This window comes from Rhinolophus hipposideros (genome assembly GCF_964194185.1).
Source record: "Rhinolophus hipposideros genome assembly, chromosome: 14".
Lineage (NCBI taxonomy): Eukaryota > Metazoa > Chordata > Mammalia > Chiroptera > Rhinolophidae > Rhinolophus > Rhinolophus hipposideros.
Window position 1 is genome coordinate 9,538,771 of NC_138060.1, and position 21,937 is coordinate 9,560,707.

General features: G+C 37.6%; 1 protein-coding gene across 1 annotated transcript; it reads left to right on the plus strand.

Annotated features, from left to right (window-relative positions):
• Positions 1-9,239: 9,239 nt before the first annotated feature.
• Positions 9,240-10,942, plus strand: LOC308507535 (large ribosomal subunit protein eL32-like). Its single transcript, XM_081072617.1, has one exon. It carries the CDS (start codon positions 9,742-9,744, stop codon positions 10,147-10,149), a length of 408 nt encoding a protein of 135 aa, XP_080928743.1. The 5' UTR covers positions 9,240-9,741; the 3' UTR covers positions 10,150-10,942.
• Positions 10,943-21,937: the final 10,995 nt, after the last annotated feature.

Consider the following 21,937-nt stretch of genomic DNA (forward strand, 5'->3'; position numbering starts at 1 on the left):
TTCCAATTACAATGGCTCCTTGGGTAAAGGTTTGGGAAGGAGTTAACATGCCTTTCTGGGACTTAAGAATAATCACTCCATTTTACTATGATGATCTAATAGGTACAAAACTACAAATGTCATAGAAAAGTGAAGAAATCAGGTCAATTTGAAAATCTAAAGGGAGAGCATAAAACAGTGAAATTACAGCTTCACTTTGTGACTACATCTTCTTTGCAGCATGAAAAATATCCATTACTCTACATGTGACAAATCAATATCTGCAAGACACTATTTTTTCACATAATCTCTATGTAAGAGGTTGTTTTAATGCCCTTAGATGGTAGAATTTCAGCATGAATTGAAAGTTGTGAATAGCTAGCATGCAACTTGCAATGTGCTGAGAAGAAATGGAGCAATGCGTTAGCATTTGACATTACTGCCTAAAAGTTGGCTTCTGTCTTGACAAAGGAATATACTTAACCTGTAGCTATTCCAATTTAGGGAAACGTATCATAAAATCCTCACTCAGCAATGGGGCTTTCAAATGCCCTACTAAATTTTAAATGAAGTCAAGATTGAATTTTCAGATATGTATCTCATCATTTGACATTTTCATTTAGGAATTAAAACATCAAGGACTGGCTTAAAATGAAATCAATCTAATACTTTCATTCACACTTCATTCTTCAAATTTTAGCCATTTCATACTTTAAACATGATCACATTTTATTAAGGGTTGGAAGTTACATGTTCAATGCAAATAATGAGAACCCTAGGACATAGAAATGTAGTAGTTTAAGGGAAATAAAAGTTAGTAATTAATGGTTCTCTGCTTTAAACTACTTCACCTCCCTGTTTTGTGTGTGTGTGTGTTGGGGGTGGGGGGGCTGGTCAAAATTATATTTTTAATTAATTTAATAAATTAAAATAACAACTGGCAGTTACTGAGCACTTCTCATTGCCTGGCATAATTGTGCTAAGCATGTTGCAGGCATATCTCATTTAAATAGCACAACACTTTGAACTTGAAAACTTCTATAAGGTAAGAGGAAGAATTTGTAGAGCTACTAAGTTTAAATTGCATCCTGAGAAAGGAACATACACAGCTCTCAAAAATTGTAAAAAATTAATTTATTTTATTTCACACTCCCCAGTGTGAAGAATAGGGAAAGCAATTTCCAACCAAAACTGCTTTTATATGTCATTCATTTGTTCATTCATCATTCATTCATTCCACGAATATGCATGGATTCCCTGTTATGTGCAAGTCACTGTGATGGGTGTTGGTATTGAGTAAGGAATAAAACACACCTGCTCCTGCCTTCAAGACAATTATATTCTAGCATGAGACAAACAACAAAAGTAAGATTAAACATGTGCAATTACAAATTGTGATGCAAGCACTTATGGAAACAACCTGTGATAGGAAATAACAGGGGCCCTTCATGGATGAGTATTAAATCGCTGCAGAGTTTTCCCGGGAGGGAACAGCACGTGTGAAGTTGCTGAGGGGCACAGATGCTGAGTACATTTGGGAAGAATGCACTGTGGCTGGAGCAGAGGGAGATGCACAGATTAGGGTGGAGAGGGGGAACCAGGATACAGTTGGGAGCGTTTGTTTCAAGTGTGAAGGAAAGCAGGTAAAGAGTTTAGGATGGAATGTGAACTGATAAGACTCATATGTTGTAAAGACCTCTCTGACTTCTCTGTGGAGCAAAGCTTTAATGGGAGTGAGGGAGGGTCTTATCTTCAGTGGGGAAGACCAATAAAGAGGCTTTGTAGGAATTGAAGTAGGAGATGAGAGTAATTTGGGCTGGATCATTGGTTCTCAACTGGAGATTATGCTTCCCAGGGGACATTTGGCAATGTCTGGAGACATTTTTGGTTGTCACAAATGGGGGGGTGCCACTGGCATCCACTGGGTAGAGAATAGGGGTACTGTTAATAATCCTACAGGGCACAGGCCAGCCCCCCCACATGAAAAAATTATCTGGCCCAAAATGTCAACAGTGCAGGGGTTAGAAAACCATAGGCTAGTAGTTTGGCAATGGTGATAGAGATAAGTAAATATATTTTTTAAATGTTTTTAACTGTGGAGTGAATGGGACTTAATGATGGATCAAAATGGAGTGGTAAGAGAAAGAAAGGTATCAGGTATAACCCCCAGATTTCTGATTGAAAATTTTGAGGTGACATTTATTAACATGAGGAAAGCTGTGGACGAACCAGATTCAACAGGGAAGAAAAAAATAATTAATCTCCGAATATGTCAAGTTTGAGGTGCCTGGGAGATAGCCAAACGATGTTAAATAAAAAGTTGACTTTCTGAGTCGACAGCACAAACATAATCATAATAGTAATTGAATTTATTGAGCAGTTATAATGTGCAAGGCATCGTTCTAAGATCGTTTTGTACATATTTGATTAATCCTATTGACAGTCAAGATCAAGATTCATTCTTCAAATCTTCTTCATGTGTACTTAAGTTTCCAAATTATGAACAAAGGATATCATTCTAGTCCAAAAATTTTCCTTCAGCATAGGAAACACATTGCTGAGAGCTAACAGTAAATATTGTGTCTTCCCTGATAAAACCGAATGTGTCAGTAAGATAAAGCCTCCTAACCATCATGCCATCAAAGTTATTCAAAATTATATTTATCATTTTCCAGAAAGCTTTTATTATCTTTATTTTAGAAAATATCCTGAAAGTACTCATCTTCTTTATTGTCTCTGGTTTGGATAAAATACAAAATTTTACCCCAAAGAGGACGTTATTTAGGAAATATAAGCATCATCTCCAGAAACAGTTAAGCATTCCAAGAGAGCCTCCTGCCATTTAATATTCTTTCAAAGCCATCTGGCCTTCCATGCTCCTGGCCAAATGATACAATGTCTTCAAAACATATTTCCAGCATTAGCAAATGCAGCTAACCGAAGTCAGGAAGCCTGAAGGAATCGAACCACCCCGTTCTAAGTTACATGATATGTAAGTCATTCTGTGATACTCCTGATGGATGTCTGGGAGCAGTTTTGCTTATTTAGTCTGAGAGAAAGAATCTTAAATAGCAAGGCTATGAAAGCTCATATTGTTACAAGGAGCCCTACTGCAGTTGTTAGGTTCAGCTAGACCTCGGTAAAAATGGGACTCCAGTTAGGAATTTGTTAACAAGGCCAATTCCTGGTGGGGTATATATTTGTAACTTGGCTCAGGCCTCAAGTTTCAGGTCCACTCACACTAAAGGAGAAAATAAGGTGCTTTGTTCAGTTGAGAAGGAACAACTCAGCTCAGAATCTAGGAATACAAGTGATTCTGGATCCCCTCCTGTCTCGGGACAGTCTTTCAGAGGTTTTTCTGCAGTTTCTTATCTCTCCACTCCACCAAGAACCTGATCGAATTGTATCAGGTGAGAAACAGTGCTGATAAGCCTGAATCCTTCCTATCATTATTGAAGGTACTCATCCATCTGCAAGGATAAATAAGATTTCAAATTGTACACTGAAATCTATTTTATGTTTTGTTGGGTTCTAGGTCACCAGGTGCCGTCACAAAAAATCAAGAATTTCTAAATTCTCGTACTGCGCTTGGCTACACCATATTGAAAATCCCTTTCTTTCTTAGCATCAAAAGTGTTTTCTGTGCCTCATTACACAACTTCCTTAGCTGTTCTAAAAGTGGCTTAGGGATTTTTTTTTTTCCCCAAGGGAAAGAGAAGGGTCAGGAAGCTGAGTAGCAAGATTAAAAACACAGTTCTGGAAGCCCTGTCCCCAGTTTCAGTCCCTATACTGAAATTGTTCACTCACGTGTGCTGAATAATTTCACAGCACCTAGATATTCTCCCCCAATGTCTTCTGTCAACATGCAAGGACAGCCTGATCAAGAAACAACTCTTCCTTACCTCAATAGTTCCCAAAATGGTATTCCACATGAAGACTATATATGATGTCTATAGAATTATTTTTAATTGAAACTTCAAGGTAGTATGCTTTTCTAATTTGCAACATGTTTTTTACTTTTCCACTAATCTTTCTGGAATTTTCTTTTGGTGGGATGGGAACATCATGATATTTGCAATTCCACAAAATGTATAGCTGATACATCCTTAATAAACAAGATGCAAGTCTACCATTGAGGAATATAAAACACGAACTCATTTTAAAAAAGGTTCAATTCTATTAATTTTAAAACTACATTCCCTCTCTTCTACCGCCACAATTTTTAAATTGTGTCAACTCTTGGTTTGGTGTTTCTGGTAGTTACATTTTAATATCCTTAGCTACTTCTGGGATACCTGTATCCTGTTATATGGTTGGAAACTAAGTCTGATGTATATAGAGAAGAACTACTTTGAGCTCCCAGGCTGGACCAGGTATTACTCCAGGTGTTCATACCTGGTGGTTAGCTGATTTAATTATTAATGTATAATGAACTCACATGTATTTTAACACTGGTGGCAGATAATTTTCTTTAATAATACAAGTAATACATGCTTATTAAAGAAATGTAGGCAAAAATGAAAATAAGTGGGGGGGAGGCAGCAGTCATAATCCCGTTCCCCAAAAGTAATCACTGTTCAGTACATTTCCTGACAGTTATTTTTCTATGGTTAGGTAAAAAACAAAAAAACAACCCTAATTGTAATGATGTTATATGTATAATTATAATATACATACTCTACATATAATTATGCTTAATTGCAGTAATAATATACATACAATGATTTAAAATTATTTTTTCGGTTAACACTAAAAATGCTTTGTGATATGGTGTGGTTACATACTTTTTAAACAGCCGCATTTTATTCTGTCTACGGCTGTATCATATTTATCTGAATTATTCTGAGGTTGAGCATGGACATTTTAAGCAACTCACAAAGGTCAGGAAAAAACCTTACACTGTCACTTTAAGTTAAAAAGAAGAAATCCAAGTTAGGCCATGCAAAGAAATCAAAACCTTTAAAAAGTATATTAATATTCTTTCATTTAAAAATTATCCTATAGGCCATGTATGATTCGGAATTCTATTAAGTATATTAAAATACATTAAAATTAATAAATGTGACTGAAATACATTCTCATGTCCCCATCCCCATAACTCTACTGAAACCTAAATTCCCTGAGTTCCGTATGTACTTTTAAAAGATAGCTAAAAATGTACAGCAAGGAAATAAGGAAGGCAAGCCACTGTTTCTTCAGACAAGGAGTTATGTCCCACTGGCAATATCCTTTGGCAGACATAGTCATTTGGCTTAGTATATTAGTTTCCTAGGGCTGCTAGAATAAAATACCTCAGACTGGGTGGCTTAAACACCAGACATTTATTATCTCCCAGTTCTGGAGGCAAGAGGTCCAAGATTAAGGTGTGGGCAGGGTTGATTTCTCCTGAGATCTCTGTCCTCGGCTTGCTGATCACTGCCTCCTGGCTGTGTCTTCATGTGGTCTTTCCTCTGTGCACCCATATCTCAGTCCCAATTTCCCTTCTTATAAGGATATCAGTCATATTGGATTAGGGCCCACACACAGGACCTCATTTTACCCTAGTCACCTCTTTAAAGGCCTTATCTCAAAATACAGTCACATTTTAAGGGGGACACAATTCAACCCATAACAATTAGCAAGATTAGCAATGACAAAAATCTCTTTTTTTTTCTGCTTTGATGTCTGATTAACAAAGCATCTTCCTTTTTAAAACACAAAAGAAAAAGGAAAACAAGAGAAACAGATGTAGGTCTTCTCTAACACTCCCCAACTCTACACCATCACCCAGAAATTTTTTTTTTTTTACTGTTTTCATTTGAAGTCTCAGAACACATATCTCTGTTCATGGGGCATGTTTTCACATCTTGGGCAAGATCTCAGAATAGCAAGAGGCACAACTTTTGCACTAAATCCCTTTAAGAAATAGCCACAGACGTGCTGCAATTTCAAAAGAAAAAGAAACAAAAAGAAAATGCTAATAAAAATACTGCTGCTGACATACCCTGGAGGCCATACTTTAAAAACAGGCCTCCTGGTACTTGATGCCACAGAAGCACTGTTCTTCAGCATTCTCCTAACTGCCTGTTCCAGTTGGGTCCCAAACCAAAAAATAAACACTTGTTTCTTCTCGGAACCTGATCATAGAATTTCCTACCAAATCCAAACACCTAAAAATCCTCCTTGAAATGTATCCTAAATAAAAAATAAAAACAAAACACTTAACTTTGTAAAGATTTTGTTCAACACCAGCCACCTAAACTTAAATGTAAGAGAGAAGTAGCTTTTAAGTGGAAACAGCCTGGGGAAGGCTCTTCTTTGAATAAATGGCCGCTGGCTCTTTTGTTCTTTTATTTTTGCAGGAGACACGGTGAAGGATTTTGTATCCCTGTCCATATCTTTTGGTGAAATCTAATCCCATTTGGCTAGAGGTTGCCTTCCCTGTTCAGTTTGCCATGCCAGTGGGGGCTAAAAGTCACATTTTAACCCAGCATAGGGCTTTCCTGAGTTTATTAACACGGTCCTGCTGAGGAAAGTCAGTCCCTCGGTGTCTGCCCTGGCTCCCGGGTGAAATATCCACTTTCCCTATAATATGTTATCGTAAATGCAATACCAAAAGGTTATTATATTTTGGACTAGGTGATTGATTCTAAATTTCCTCCCTCTACTGAAATGAAAATAAAAGACCACTCAATATGTAATGGGAACACATTTGGAAAGCCTACTTTTCCTTTCTTGTGGATAGGGAGAGCATGGGTTAGGATGGAAGGCTCTTGGGTCTTCTTGTGTTTTGTGATCTTGAGCAGGCAAATACAGACCAGGTTCACACGCATGGATCAGGGAGGAACCCCCTGCCTCCGCCCCCTTTGATTAGGCGCCTGCCAGCTATGGATTGATCCATGTGACAGAGCAGAGGACACTGCACCCCTTGAGTCTGCTAATCCGTGAAAATGTAAAAAGAGGAACCCCATTGATCAGACCCGAAGGTGCTCATTTCCGGCTGATGAACTTTCTCTTCCTCCATGGCCAGAGGCTACACTGCAACCTCACGGAGTCCACTTTGTAAGACAATCGAGCCATACAATTGTAAGTGGAAATACTTGAGAGTGGATAGATTCAGGAAAGCATCTAGAAAAACCCACTCATACGCAATTGCCAGCCAGTACACTTAGAATAATGGCAATTTAAATCCTCTGTAAGGTAACTATTAAAGGTCTGTGTCCTATACTCTAAGTTCAATGAGGTCAGGGATTGATGGATGAAATGAAGGAAGAATTGAATGAGAGAATGAATAAAAGCACCATAGAAAAAGAACAGGATTTGGATTTAGAAGCCTTACATATGAATCTTAAGAGGTTTAATTCATAATGGATGCTTTTCTTTAACAAAATGTCTGTTTTCCCTACACCATGCTAAGTATTTCAAGCTTTACTTTTCTCGTCTGAAATAAATAGCTAATCTTTTCTAAGAAAGTTGTCTGAGTTCCTGACTTGGATGACCAACCATCCCAGTTGGCCTGGGGCTGACAAGGTTTTCAGGATATGGGGAAAGCATAAAAGCAGGAAAGTTCTGGGAAAAAAAGTTCTGGGGAGATGAGCAGGTCATGCTGCACTGAACTAATTGATTTTTTATTCATTTTTCTCTCATCTAATTCTCACCAAAGCACTATCAGATAAGCAAATACTTGTATTATCCTCTTTTACAAATGAGACTACAGGAGTCAAGTGTGTCAAACAACAAAAACCTGGCACTTATTCAGGAGCCCAAGGCCTAGCTGTCATGAAGCCACAGGGCTTCACATCAGAAGAATGGGAAGCGCAGGAACCCTGATCCGTGGATCTCACCTGGTTATTGAGATGATGATAATTAATTCATGGGTAGCATTTTACTGTCTGCAAAGCCCTTTCTCATTTAACCTACAGTGAAGGGAGGCCATTAAAACTAAGTTATGGATAACCCAGGTTGACCCTCCACTGGGAATTTTGTGGCCCATCACTCTAGGCTCTGGTCAACCATTTTTTCATTTCTGTTTTTAGAGAAGACCTATAGAAAGTAGTGAAGGAAAGGCGAGTAAATTAACCTTTATCAAGCAAGTTATTTCCTGCAAATGCACTTTTTAAGCATTATTATAACAACGCATTCCTTTTTCCAAAGTCTGTTCTCAGGTTGAGAGAATTTTAACTGAAAAACAAGTGAGTGCCTTAAAGTGGTGACATTGTAAACTGTCCATCAAGTCTAAGGATTCATGGTTGGCTGCATTCTTTTTATTTATCTCTGAGAGTTCCCTGGTTCTTCAACTGGAATTGCTCAGACTAGCATTTATTTTTATTTTAGCTAAATCCCAAAGTTATAGGCAATAGGAAATTTAGTAAGCTAGGGCATACAGATGCATTCAACAAACGTAATGAAACTTTTCCCAGTAGTAGGTCAAGCAAGCTTATATAGCTTAATTGAAGATAAATGCCTTATATGAAGCTTACAACTACATACCAGACTCTTGAAGAAAATGCAGAAAACTAATTTTCAATTCACTTGTAATATGTATTTGTAATATGTATTTTGTATATGTGATGTATTTGTACTATGTGATGATATTTTTTGGTGCCTCCCCACTGCCTCTGAAACTGAGCATAAACACCTTATCTTTTCAGTCAAGGCTTTCTACAACACCTTTCAATCTTAATTTTTCTGTCTTCCTCAATCCTGTTGTCAAACTGGACTTTGCTATACTATCTTGTCTCCATGGATTTATTCACGTTGTGGCTTCCACCTGGAACTCCCTCCCCATTCTCATCTCAACTTGTGAAACTTGTAATGCACATCTGTTGTTCTTGACAACCCAGCAACCATTTCTCCTCTTTTTCAGTTTAAAACCCCCTTGTAATTTGGGGAACCACTCCTGCCAGAGCTCAGTCCTACCCAATCTCAGTTCAGTGGGGTGGAGCCTCTCTTTAACTCCAGAAGTGGTGTGTGATCCAGACTGGGCCAAACCAAGCCTCATTTGCATATTCTGCTGGATTTCTTAGAAGTGAGGCACTCTCTGTTTGCTGGAGTGATGGAGCTGGTAACAAGGGGAGCCTAGAGAATCTGGTGTTCATCCTTACCTCCACAAGGAAGAAGCTTGTCTAAAATCAAAGCCAGGACAAGGTAAAATTGCCAAGAGATGGAGAGACAGCTTTCTTATGGTATCATTTAGATATCCTGGATCCAACTGTGCCTGAAACAGAAACCCGGGATTTTTTCAGTTAGCTAAGCCAACACATTTTTCTATTTTTGCTTAAACAAGTTTGAGTTTGGCTTCTGTCGCTAAAAACCAAAAAACCAAGTCTCAATTATACAAAACCCTCCCCATAATTATGGGTTCCTTTCAAAGGTCATCAAATTCCTAAAGCTTTTCTGGCCTCAAAAGCTTTACTAACACCAAAATAATTTTTAGAAACTGAAGATCACCCAAAAATAGCTTTCACACCAGTTTTGTTCAGAGGTCAGAAAAATATTGAATCAGGAAAAGCAGTAAAGACATAAATGTGGATGAAAATTGCACAAATATGTTTATTTCTACATTATTAGCAATGCGATTACTATGATTTATAATGTGTACAAAAATCTTATCACATAGTCAGCAGAGATGTGAAAAGTAGATGTATTAAAAAATCGTATACCTGAAACCTATGTAACTTTACTAACAATTGTCACCCTAATGAACTTTAATTTAAAAAAAAAGAAAAATAGCTCCTCCTCTGTGCTGCCTACGGAGGTGGCGTTCATCTTCTACTCGGTATCATGGCTGCCCTTAGACCACTCGTGAAGCCCAAAATCGTCAAAAAGAGGACCAAGAAGTTTATCCGGCACCAGTCAGACCGATATGTCAAAATTAAGCGTAACTGGCGGAAACCCAGAGGCATTGACAACAGGGTGCACAGAAGATTCAAGGGCCAGATCTTGATGCCCAACATTGGTTATGGGAGTAACAAGAAAACAAAGCACATGTTGCCCAGTGGCTTTCGGAAGTTCCTGGTCCACAATATCAAGGAGCTTGAAGTGCTGCTGATGTGCAACAAATCGTACTGTGCTGAAATTGCTCACACCGTCTCCTCAAAGAACCGCAAAGCCATTGTGGAAAGAGCAGCCCAGCTGGCCATCAGAGTCACCAATCCCAATGCCCGGCTGCGCAGTGAAGAAAATGAATAGACAGCTTGTGTGCAAACTGTGTTTTAATAAAACGATAAAATTCTTCCAAAAAAAAAAAAAAGAAAGAAAAATAGATGCCTATGAAAGACTATAAATCCTTCTGGAAAAGAACAGTGAGAAAACATGGGCTTTCCAGTCAGATGCCTGGATTTGATCTGGACTTCCCTGTTATGTGATTCAGGGGTGAATTCATTAATATACGTGATCCTCCATTTCTTAATGTCTAAAATGACACAAATAACTGTCTCCAAAGGATTATTGTGAGGTTGGAGTGAGAAGAGAGATGTCGCATATAGTTAGCACACAAGTCAAGCTGCTGTCACAGAGATCCGTGACATCAATGGCTTAAACAAGAAGGGTTTTTATTTCTCTCCCATGTGATAAACATGGCACAGGTTGTGTGGGCTGGTGTTGTGGATGGAAGTTCCTTCTGTATTGTGACTCTGCTTTCCCCAATGTGTTGCTTTCATCTTTATTTGACCAAAACGGCTAGGGATTTATTTAAATGAAATAATACAAAAGTGGAAGCTGCTCATTCCAGCGTCACTGGAAGAACAGAATTGTACATCGCTCAGTAGTCCACAGTGGTAGACTGTAAGCCATCCCTTGCATTTCTGAGACCAGCTTTGAAATTCTCCGGTGTTAGCCCTAGGTACCATGACCTTGCCCCAATGCCTGGGTCAGTGCTGACTGGATTAAAGATTCTAACAGACTGGGTTCCTGGGAAACAGGTCTCAGTCAGATATTAGTGTGCAGGAGGTATCTGTGGGATCGATACTTGTGGGAAAGTGAAGTAAACAGAATTGGGCAGAGGAAAAAGTGAACTGGGAAGCAGTCATACCAAGGCATTAGCCAGTTCCACAAGGAGCTCTGGAGCTGGAATGACCCTTCAGAGTTGTCCTGCATCACCCATCATTAGATGTGAGCTGCCCTTGGAAAGGAGGCATGACTTCAGGCAAAGGCAAGTCCCGGGCAGGAATTCACTGAGAGATTACAGCAGCCAACACACTGGCATCTGAGAGAAGGAGCACCTCAGTCCTGAAGAAGGGTTCTGGGTTGTGCAGTTCAGCGTCCCCTGTAGGAGTCAACATGGATCCATTTTCAGCCAGTAAGATACTGTCATATGCAAGTTTAAAATGGAAGACAAAGAAGCCGGAAGTGCGGAGACAAGTTTACTGCAGTGTTTGAGACATGTTCTACAAATTCATGTGATTCTCTGAGCCACCTGTTTCCTACCCTTCTTAATGCCTGGTTGTTGAATGGTTCATTGGATTTCATTTCTTTCTGTTACCAAGGGAACCCTAAATAATTTGCCAACAATCCACAAGTATTATAAATATGACAGAATATTATGCAGGCATCAAAATGCTAATAATGTTGTTTTGATAATAATGTCAAACACAAAAATATTTCCAAGATATAATTTTACGTGATACTGGCAGAACAGAAGTAATATTTCTCATAAACATTAATAAGTAAAAGTAATAAATGCACCAAGGACATTATCAAAAAAGTGAAAAGACAACAACCTACAGAATGGGAGAAAATATTCACAAGTCATAGGTCTGATAAGAGTCTAGTATTTAGAATATATTAAGAACTTACAATTCAACAACAAAATGATAACTTCATGAAAAAATGGGAAAAGGATCTCAATAGACCTTTCTTCAGAGAAGGTATACCAGTGGCCAACAAACACAGGAAGAGATGCTCAACATCATTAGACAGGTGGGAAATGCATATTGAAGCCACAATGGTGCCAATTCACATCTGCTACGATTGCTATTTTTTAAAAAAATGAAAATACGAGATGACAAGGATGTAAAGAAATCAGAACACTTCGACATTTTTGATGGATAAAATGATTCAGTCACTATGGAAAACACTTGGACAGTTCCTTAAAAAGGTAGAAGTACAATATGATTCAGCAATTCCACCCTTAGGTATATACATAAAAGAATTGAAATCAGAGACTCTAACAGATGTACACAAATGTTCATAGTACCACTATTCACTATAGCCAAAAGGGAGAAACAGCCCAAATATCCATCACAGATGAACGGATAAACAAATTGTGGTATATCCATAAAATAACTTGTTTGGCCTTAAAAAGGAATGAAACAGGGATACATGCCATACTATAGATGAACCCTGAAAGCATTATGCTGTGTGAAAGAAGCTGGACACAAAAGGCCACATGTTAGCTGGTTCCATTTCGACGAAATGTCCACAGTTGGTAAAACCATTGAGACAGAGCGCACACTGGTGGTTGACAGGGGCTGAGGGGAGAGGAGAATGAGAAGCAACTCGCTTAATGTGTCTGGGGCTTCCTTGTGGGGTGATAAATATTTTGGAACTAGAAAGAGGTAATGGTTGTACAATGTTATGAATGCATTTAATGTCACTGAATTGTTCCCTTTAAAGTGGTTAGTATTGTATTATGTGCATCTCACCTCGATTTAAAAAAAGGAAAAAATAAAAGATAGTATGGAGATAATTTGATTAAAAGTAGTTTTTAAAAACATTATCTCACCATGTCATATATATATATATGTATGTACATATATATACATATATGTACATATATTGTTTCCCCGAAAATAAGCCCCAGTTAAGATCATCAGCCAGATGGACACATAAATGTGTCCATACTAAACATACTAAATACTAAACTACTAAATACTAAATACTAAAACATACTAATACTAAACATACAAAACATACTAAAGTATGTTATGATGATGTTCCAGAAGAAGATGACATGATTGTATTTGAATACACGTAGGTTGTATGTGAAAAAATAAGATATCCCCTGAAAATGCACCCTAATGTGTCTTTTGGAGCAAAAATTAATATAAAACCAGGTCTTATTTTCGGGGAAACACGGTGTGTGTGTGTGTGTGTGTGTGTGTGTGTGTGTGTGTGTGTATGTGTATTCAGATTCTTTTTGCTTTGGGGTAAACATTTGCTTGCTTCCTAAAAGAATCAAAATGAGAGAAATAGTTCTCAGAGTGTAAGTGATCACCATGCTCCATGTGGAGAAGGTGCCCCTGATAACAGATCCTTCGACAATATCAAGTTGGCTGTAAAGGGATCGACAACTTGCTCTTGTCCTTACAGCAATGTGAGTGCTGTCATTTCAGTAGCCTCAGTTTACTGCAGCATTACGTTGTATGCAGTCGAATTTTTTGGACCACTCACGTTATTTTGGTAGGGTTTCTTTGTAGCACCCTTTAAAAAATTCTCATTAATTCTTTTATTGTAAATCTTCCAGTATTAAACATATGCATAATATAATTCCTTCTGAAAAGCCATATAAGAATGAAAATAGAAAATAAAAATACCCATTATTCTATCACCTAGAATAATAGTATTAAATTTTGGTTTTATATACATATGTGCACACCCATACATCTATATGGTGGTAAAGGTGAATTTGGGGAAACAAATATCATTGTATTGTATGTTTTTCCTTTGATCCTGTTGTGAACAATTTTCTATCATTGCATATTCTTGTAAAATAGAATTTTTAATGTACAGCTGTACCATAACTTATAAAACTGATCTCTATTTCAGACATCTAGCTTTCCCCCCAATATACTGCAATCTAGTCCTTCGTTGTACTCCATTATAGCCATCCCTTCATTCAGTTACATTTTTTAAAATTAAATCCCTAGAACTGGAAATATATAATCAAAAGGAAAATTTAGAACTTTTTTATACGTTTTGACAAATTGCTTTCCTGTTAGTTTATTCCAAATTTCCCTTTCAACAACAGTGTATAAGATTGTTCAAACTTTTCACATCCTTGGCAAATGGGGGCATTCTCTAATAACCATTGCCAAATGTATTATTTTATATGTTTTTAAAATTTATTTTTGATTAGACAGTATATAATATGGTTTAAATATCAAAGGAACCAAAGGGTATACAGGGGAAAGTCTCTCTCCTGCCATGTACACCATCCCCGTCTGGAGGCAATGAATATTTGTTTCCTGTGTACCCTTCCAGAAATAATTTATACATTCATAAATAGTAGCAGTCTAAACACACTGTCTGTACCTTGCACTTATCATATATCTTGAACATAGCTTCTTCATTCTTTTTCTTATGGTCACATTTCTATTGTTGAATGTTAAATACTTAGGTCCCCTTGTGATGGACAGCTAGGTTGCCTTTAACCTTTTGCTGTTACAGACAATGTATCCATGAATTACCCTGCATATCTATTACTTTGTACGTGCACAAGTGTGTGTGTGTGTGTGTGTGTGTGTGTGTGTGTGTGTAAGTTAAATTTCTAGGTTACTAGGTTCCAGGATTTTTTAAAATGTTTTTGTTAATATTAGCAAAAAGAAAAAGGAATGAGGGAGAAACAGCAAAGAAAAAAATCAGAAAATTTAGAGAGTCTGGTGATTATTAAATGGTAGAAAATGACACATAATTTTCCCAGATTGCACATCTCTGAAGTTTCTGGTGTTCTTTAAATAGTCTCCCCCGTCTGTTTAAAGGGTTAGAAATTTCAAAAGAGTAGGGGCAGGAAAAAGAATGGATGCTAAAAACCCACTAGCAGAGCTGCTTCCTATCCTACAACAGTTGTTTTACCATCAGCTGAATTCCAATAAGGAAGAGCAAATACCTTAGAGCAGGGAGAGCTAAGCCCTGGAGTAGATATTACACATTGTCTCTTCAGAAATACAAAAGGAGAATATGTTTAGCGTTCGTAAACAATTTTCCAGAGATGAGATCAACATACAACATACAACATAAAGAATTAAAACTTCAAACCCTCAGTTGACGTGACTTGACAGTGAATTTTTTTTATAGCAAAAGTTGATTTCATTTATTTTGAATAAACCTAAAAAAATAACATGCAAACAGCAAAGTACACAAATCATAACTGTATAGCTTAACAAATTTTTACAAAGTGCACACATCCCTGTAACCACCACCAAGATCAAATAACAGAACATGATCAGCTTCCCAGAAGTCCCCCAGGCCCTTCCAAATCACTAACTCCCCAAAAGTAACAATCTTCTCTCACCATCTTTTAATTCTATTTTTGAAGTTACCTAAGTGGGAAATGTAGAATGTACTTTTTTATGTCTGGTTTTTTCTCTCAACATTATATAGAATTCATCCATGATTTTATTTTTGTCTTTCTTTCTTGTGGCTTCATTCAGTCCACAAATATTTACGGAGCGTCTACTGTATACCAAGCATTATGCAAGGCACTGGGGAAGCAAGGGCAACGAATAAGACAAGGTCCTTGCTCTCTTAAAACTGACGTAGGGCGATTGTCTTCCAACTTGGAAAATGAGTACTGAGGATTTAAAAGTCATGACTTTCCAGGGCAACAACTAAGGTTTGTCAACACAGGTAGCTCCAAAGTATCTATTTGTCCAGAGTGTCACAGGTATGGTCCGGCTAAAGTTTGCTTTAGTGGATTTCTACATCTCTACCTACTGAATCTCCCAGCATCATTTATTTACCTCCTCTATGAGAGGTAGAGGTCTGCAAAATAAAAATCTAGCTTGCCTTTTCAGAGTTGCATTCCAGCACAGCTGCTTGAGTGAATAACTATAATATGTCTGCTTGGCAAGACGCAAGGGGAAGGAAGTTGTCAGCATCTTTGAAATGCTATTTCAAACACACTTGGTTTGCAGGAAAATTCATGGAAGAGTAATGGCCAAGCAGTGTTTTTCTCCTTGAAGTTATAGTACCTTCAGGGTTGGGAGATATACTTCATGTGGTCAGTGAAGTTCTGAATTAACACTGAAATCAGGAGAGGGTACAGAGAGCATTATTTCCAGACCCAACCAAAGTCAAAAATTGCAGCGCATGCATATGTGAACTTTCGATTTGACAGTAATTATTGGCATTTGTAAATGACTTTTGAAAAGTTAAATTAGTACAACTTGAGGTAATTAAATATGTTCATTTATCAAAAAACCTAAAAATTTTAAGAGCATTACAAATAAATCTGAAGTCCCTTTCACACACCATCCTCAAACGTGTCCCCTTCTCCTCTTCTCCAGGTATGAATTTGGAATGTATCCCTGTAGACTACTTTTTACATCTTTCTATACAAAAATATGTATGTGTGAGTGAGTTGTTTTTCACATAAATTTATACACATCATGCTGCAACTTGCTTTTTTCCCTTCAACAATATTTTTTGAGATCTTGCCAACTGAGGTCTGCTTAGTTCACTCCTTTGAACTGCTGTACGGTGTTCTGTCATATAGATGTACTATTTTCTATAATGTAGCCATTTTTCTGCTGGGGACATGTTGTCTCCAGTGTTTCTGTATTACAAGCAGTGCTGCCATGGACGTCCTTGATGTGGGTTCTTGTTCACGTGAGCAAGTATTTCTCTGGGACACATATCACAAAGTGGGTAGATTATACCATTGCTTCTTTAAAAGAGCATCTTAGCCCTTAATACCACAGAAGCTCCTTGAAGGCTGGATAGGTCTTGTTTTTATCTGTCACCAGAACCCAGCACAGAGCCTGCCAGCTAATAACTGCCTTCCATAACATGAACGGAGGCTTTGGCTTTCCTTTTATCTCTTCATTTCTCAATTTCTTGGTTGGTTCCTCCTTGCCGACCTGTCATTTAAAATGTGGATGTCCTAAGATCTTTGGTTTTGGCCTTCTCTTGCTTCTCCAAAGTCTCTTCCCCTGGGTCAGAAGCTCTTAATCCCTAGCTGCACATTAAAAATAACAGGGGAGCTTTTAAGTTTACCAGTGCCCAGGGTACTTCCCAGAGAACTGGTCTGCAGTGGGGTGGGCCACAGGTATTTTTTCTCATGGCTTTCCATGTGATACTCATGTGAGGCTCGAATGCAGAGTCATCACCCTAAGTTAATGGTTCTCCTAATGGCATCCCCAACCAGCAGTATCAGCATCATCTGGGATTTGTTAGATGTGCAAATTCTTGGGCCCAGCCTCAGAGCTACTGAATCAGACACTGGAGGGTGGAGTCCTGCAATATATGCGTTAGCAAACCCTCCAGATGATTCTGATAAATAAAATTACAGAACCACTGACCTGGGTGATCTCGTGAATTTATTTCTCCAACTTTGTAAACATGTTGAGACTTCCTTTTTCTCATCTTCCACCTAGACTTCTCTGCTGGACAGCAGCTGCCTCACTGCCACTCCACTGGGGTACCGCTCCTGCATCTCCAGTGTTCCCACCCCACTTCCACCTGCCTTACTGTTTTTCTCTCAGCCTTCTCCATCCCAGTGAATGGCACCAAATCCTCCAACTTGCTGGAGGCAGAAATGTGGATTCCATCTTTTAATACTGGGAATATATTTGTGTACTTTAAAACCCAGAAGTTATTATGAAAAGGTAAACAGTGAAAAAGTCTCCCTCCCACCCTTATCCCTTGTTATGGACTGAATTGTGTCCATGCTCCTGCCCCCAAATTTATGTGGTGTAACCCTAACCCTCAATTGGAGATAGGGCCTGTAAGGAGATAAATAAGGTTAAATGAGATAAATGTGGGACTCTAATCTGATAGGACTGATGTCGTTATAAGAGGAACAGACACGGGGAATGCATGCACACAGAAAAAACACCATGTGAGACACAGCAAAAAGGCAGCCATCTGCAAGCCAAGGAGAGAGGAAAAACCCTCCAGAAAAACCCCTGCAGATATCTTCATCTTGGACTTCCAGCCTCCAAAACTGTGAGAAAATTCATTTCTGTCATTTAAACCACCCAACCTGTGATATTTTATCATGGCTACCTCTGATAATTAATTTATGTGTCAACGTGACTGGGCCAAAGCAGTGCCCAGATATTTGATCAAATATACTCTAGGTTTGTCTGTGAGGTTGCTTTTGCATGAGATTGACATTTAAATTGGTATGCCTGGTAAAGCAGATTGCCTACTGTAATGTAGATACGTCTCATCCAGTCAGTGGAAGCCTAGAATAGAACAAAAAAGCCAAATCTCTCCTCAGTAAGAGAATTCTTCTGTCTGATCGCCTTCAAACTGGGACATTGGCTTTATGCTGCCTTCAGACTTGAACTGAAATGTAGGTTCTTCCTGAGTCTTGAGCCTACCAACCTCTGGACAAAACTAAACGATCAGCTCTCCTGGTTCTTACACTTAGACTGGAACTAAACCATCAGCTCTCCTGAGTCTCCAACTTGTTGACTCACTCTGCTTGAAACTTGCCACCCTCCGTAATCACGAGTCAAATCCTCATAATAAATCTGTGCATGTGTGTATGTGTGCGCACAGACATACACACATCCTCTTGGTTCTGTTTCCCTGGAGAACCCTGACTAATTGCAGCCTTAGGCAACTAACACATCCTCCATTGCCCAGGTCCCAATCTTCCTCCCTGTGCTTAGCTTCTTATATATCTGTTCAGTTTCTTTAAAAATATATAAGCAAATAAAAATATGTAATTTTTCCCTATTTTTATACACACACACACACACACACCCCAAACCACCACCACCATCACCACCACAACCATTCCATTTACGGATACATTGTGTTTCATTGTATGCCTGTATCTTAATTTATTTAATCAGTCCCCTATAGTTTATATTTTCAGTTTGTGACTTTTCTGCCATTAGGAATGATACTGCAATCAATGAAGAATCTTGTGTGTGTCATTTTCCACATATGCAAAAATATCTGATGTATAAAATGCAAAATCTGGATCAAAGGGTATATGATTTTGCCGTTTTGACAGATGTCAAATTACCTTCTTAAGGGTTGTCCAATATACACACTCAACAACAATATATAAGAATTCCCCAAAACCTTAGTAATTGACTATATTCATCAGGATTTTGCCTACATAATAGCTGAACAACTGGTTTCGGTATAGTTTTCATTTGAATATTTCTAATTATGAATAAAACCATGTATCTTTTCACAAGTATATACCCCTTGTATTTCCTTTCTTGTAAGCTGTCAACTAATTCCTTTTACAGACTTTTCTTTTGGATTGAAGAAAAGATCTTTCTGTGTTATGAGCTGAAAATATTTTTTCTCAGTTTGTCATTTGACTTTTGATTTTGATCGTGATGTTTCTTGTCATGCACGACTTGTTTTGTTTTGTAATGAAGTTAGATATTTCAATTTTTTCTCTTGTATGGCTTGCGGATTTTGAGTCATAATTAGGAGACCTCCCTTATGCCAAAGATATAATTATTCCCTCCTGTGTCTTTCTAGGCCTATTTCGCTTTATTTTACTTTCAACTCCTGTTGAATGTAAATATCAGGTTGATATGGATCAAGTATGTATTTAAAGTAAAGTATGAGGTATAGATTCAACTTTCGTAGTAGTAGTAGTAGTTTTTAAACCATATGGTTACCAAGTCAATTTAGTACCATATAATGAGTGATTCATATTTGCTCAATCAGTTTCACAGTTTATATCTATCAGAAACTAAATTCTCAAACTTAGATCTATTTCTGGATTTTCTAGTCTCTTCTACTGGATTTTCTGTTCATTCCTAATCCAGTGTCACCAATTTATTTATCGAGGCTTTATATCCTATTTTAATATCTAGTATTAATACTAGATTCTCCACGTTGCTTCATTTTCAAAGTTTTCTAAGCTGTTTTTGTTTTGTTTTATCTTCCCAAATAAATTTTGGCTCAATTTGGCTCATTTAAAGAAAAAAAAAGTAACAGAAACAAATTATTGAAATTTGTATAGGGATTGCAATCATTTTATGAACTATCTTAGGCAGGAGTGCACCTTTGTGACATTACAAATATCACCCTAAGAATATGGTATCTCTCCATTTACTCATATGTCCTCTGAAATCTGCATTGGTGTTTTAAAATATTATTCATATAGGCAGTGCACGTTTCTTGTTATTCCTATTTCCAGTGATTTTGTTACTATTGTGTGTAGGGATTTTATTCCTTTATGTTCTTTATCTGACGGATATTTGTATATATAAAAGGCAGCACCTTCTGCATAATAATTCTGGGACTCGTTTTTGATACCGGTCTCTCATCCCCACCATAACATCCTTTGCCATGTCCTATTGATTCTATCTTTAAATATACTTTGCATGTGGCCAAATCCTGCCACCTCCACTAAGACCACCCTATTTCAAGCCACCTTGATCCTCATTTGAACACAGTTACCCCCTTGACTCCATCCCACACACAGCAGCCAGAGGGATCTGTCCCCTCTGGAAAAGCAAAAAGAGTGTCTTGTAATCACTTTGCCTAAAATATTTCCATGGGTTTCCTTGCACTCAAAATAAAATCCTCACCTGAAAGGCCCTGTATCACCTGGCTCCTGGCTTGCTCCCAGCTCCCCTCTAAATCATTTCCTCATTCACAGAACTCTAGCTGCAAAGGTTTCTTTGGGTTCTGAAACACTCCCACTTGTCCCCTATCTCAGACTTGCCCTGCTGTTCTCTCCTCCAGGGATATTTTTCTTCCCGTTCTTTAAGGATTGGCTCCTTCTTATTCTCTAAGTTTCAGTTTACCTGTCCCTTCTCAAAGAGGCCTTTTCTGTTCACTTCATCTAAACTATCTCCCTTTTAATCTCCTTTACAATACTCAGAACAATGTTTAATTGTACATTTGTTCACGGATTTATTTATGTTGTGTTTCTCTTCCCCACTAGACTGTGAACTCCTCTGCTATCTGCAAAGTGCATGACACACAGTAGGTGTTCAGTAAATATTTACTGAATGAATGAACAAATGTCTTCCCTGTTTATAGAGTCAGGGCTTGGGTAAGTTTATATTTTTTTCCTGTTACTCTGTCATTCATTTTCCATTCATATTTTAAATCCACAGTTACTGTATTCCAAGTGTTTACATTGCTAAGTCACAAGCACCCCTCAAACTCTTTTCAATAGCCTGATTTAGCTATCTTAATAGTGTTTGTTCACATATTTTATATTTATATTATATATATATATATATATATATATATTAGTTTGGTGCAAAAGTAATTGCAGTTTAAAAAGTTAAAAACAATTGCAGTAAACACCATTACTTGTGCACCAACCTAATACACACACACACACACACACACACACACACACAGATGGTGGCAAAAAATTATATACACATTTTAATAAAGGAAAAGACTGTATTAATGTTACACTAATGGTAACCATTTTGACCACCTCTTGTAACTGCAGAAGTCAAACGTGACTTGTATTCATTTATCTTTTGTTATCCGTATATATTGAGTATTACAATTTAATACAGTTTTTTCCTTTCTTAAAATGTGTATATGTTTTTTGGCACCGTGTGTGTGTGTGTGTGTGTGTGTGTGTGTGTGTGTGCATGATCATTTTCAAATGATGAAACACATGTTGAATGCTATAGAAAAAGGTAAGTTATATATCATTTATGAGAAAAAATTTCCGAGGGTGATAATACCATCTAATTTTCTTTATGTGTTGTCTCTACTTAAAAAACTACTTTTCTCATTAAGTTATATATTCTTGTAAAAATAATCAAACAATATGGAAATTCGTATCGTAGAAATGTAGACAGTATAAAAAAATCTCCATCATTCCCAGTCCCAGAGATCACAGTCATATGGTCATAGTTGGATATATATCCATCTTTCTAGACTTTTTTTCTATGCCTATTCCATTTTAACCTAGGCTGAGATCTTGTTCTCGTCCTTTTATTTTGTTTTTACTACTCTAGGGCCCAATTAGACAAACACTGTGACTTGCTTGCTTAGTAATACACCTTCCCCATGTATATGTGCTGAAAAAACACAGCTCTTCCTTACTCTTCAATAATTGCCTAAGATTTCATTGCAT

Bases quoted from the DNA above. Each gene is read 5' to 3' on its own strand.
- LOC308507535 (XM_081072617.1), top strand. From the start codon at position 9,742: ATGGCTGCCCTTAGACCACTCGTGAAGCCCAAAATCGTCAAAAAGAGG.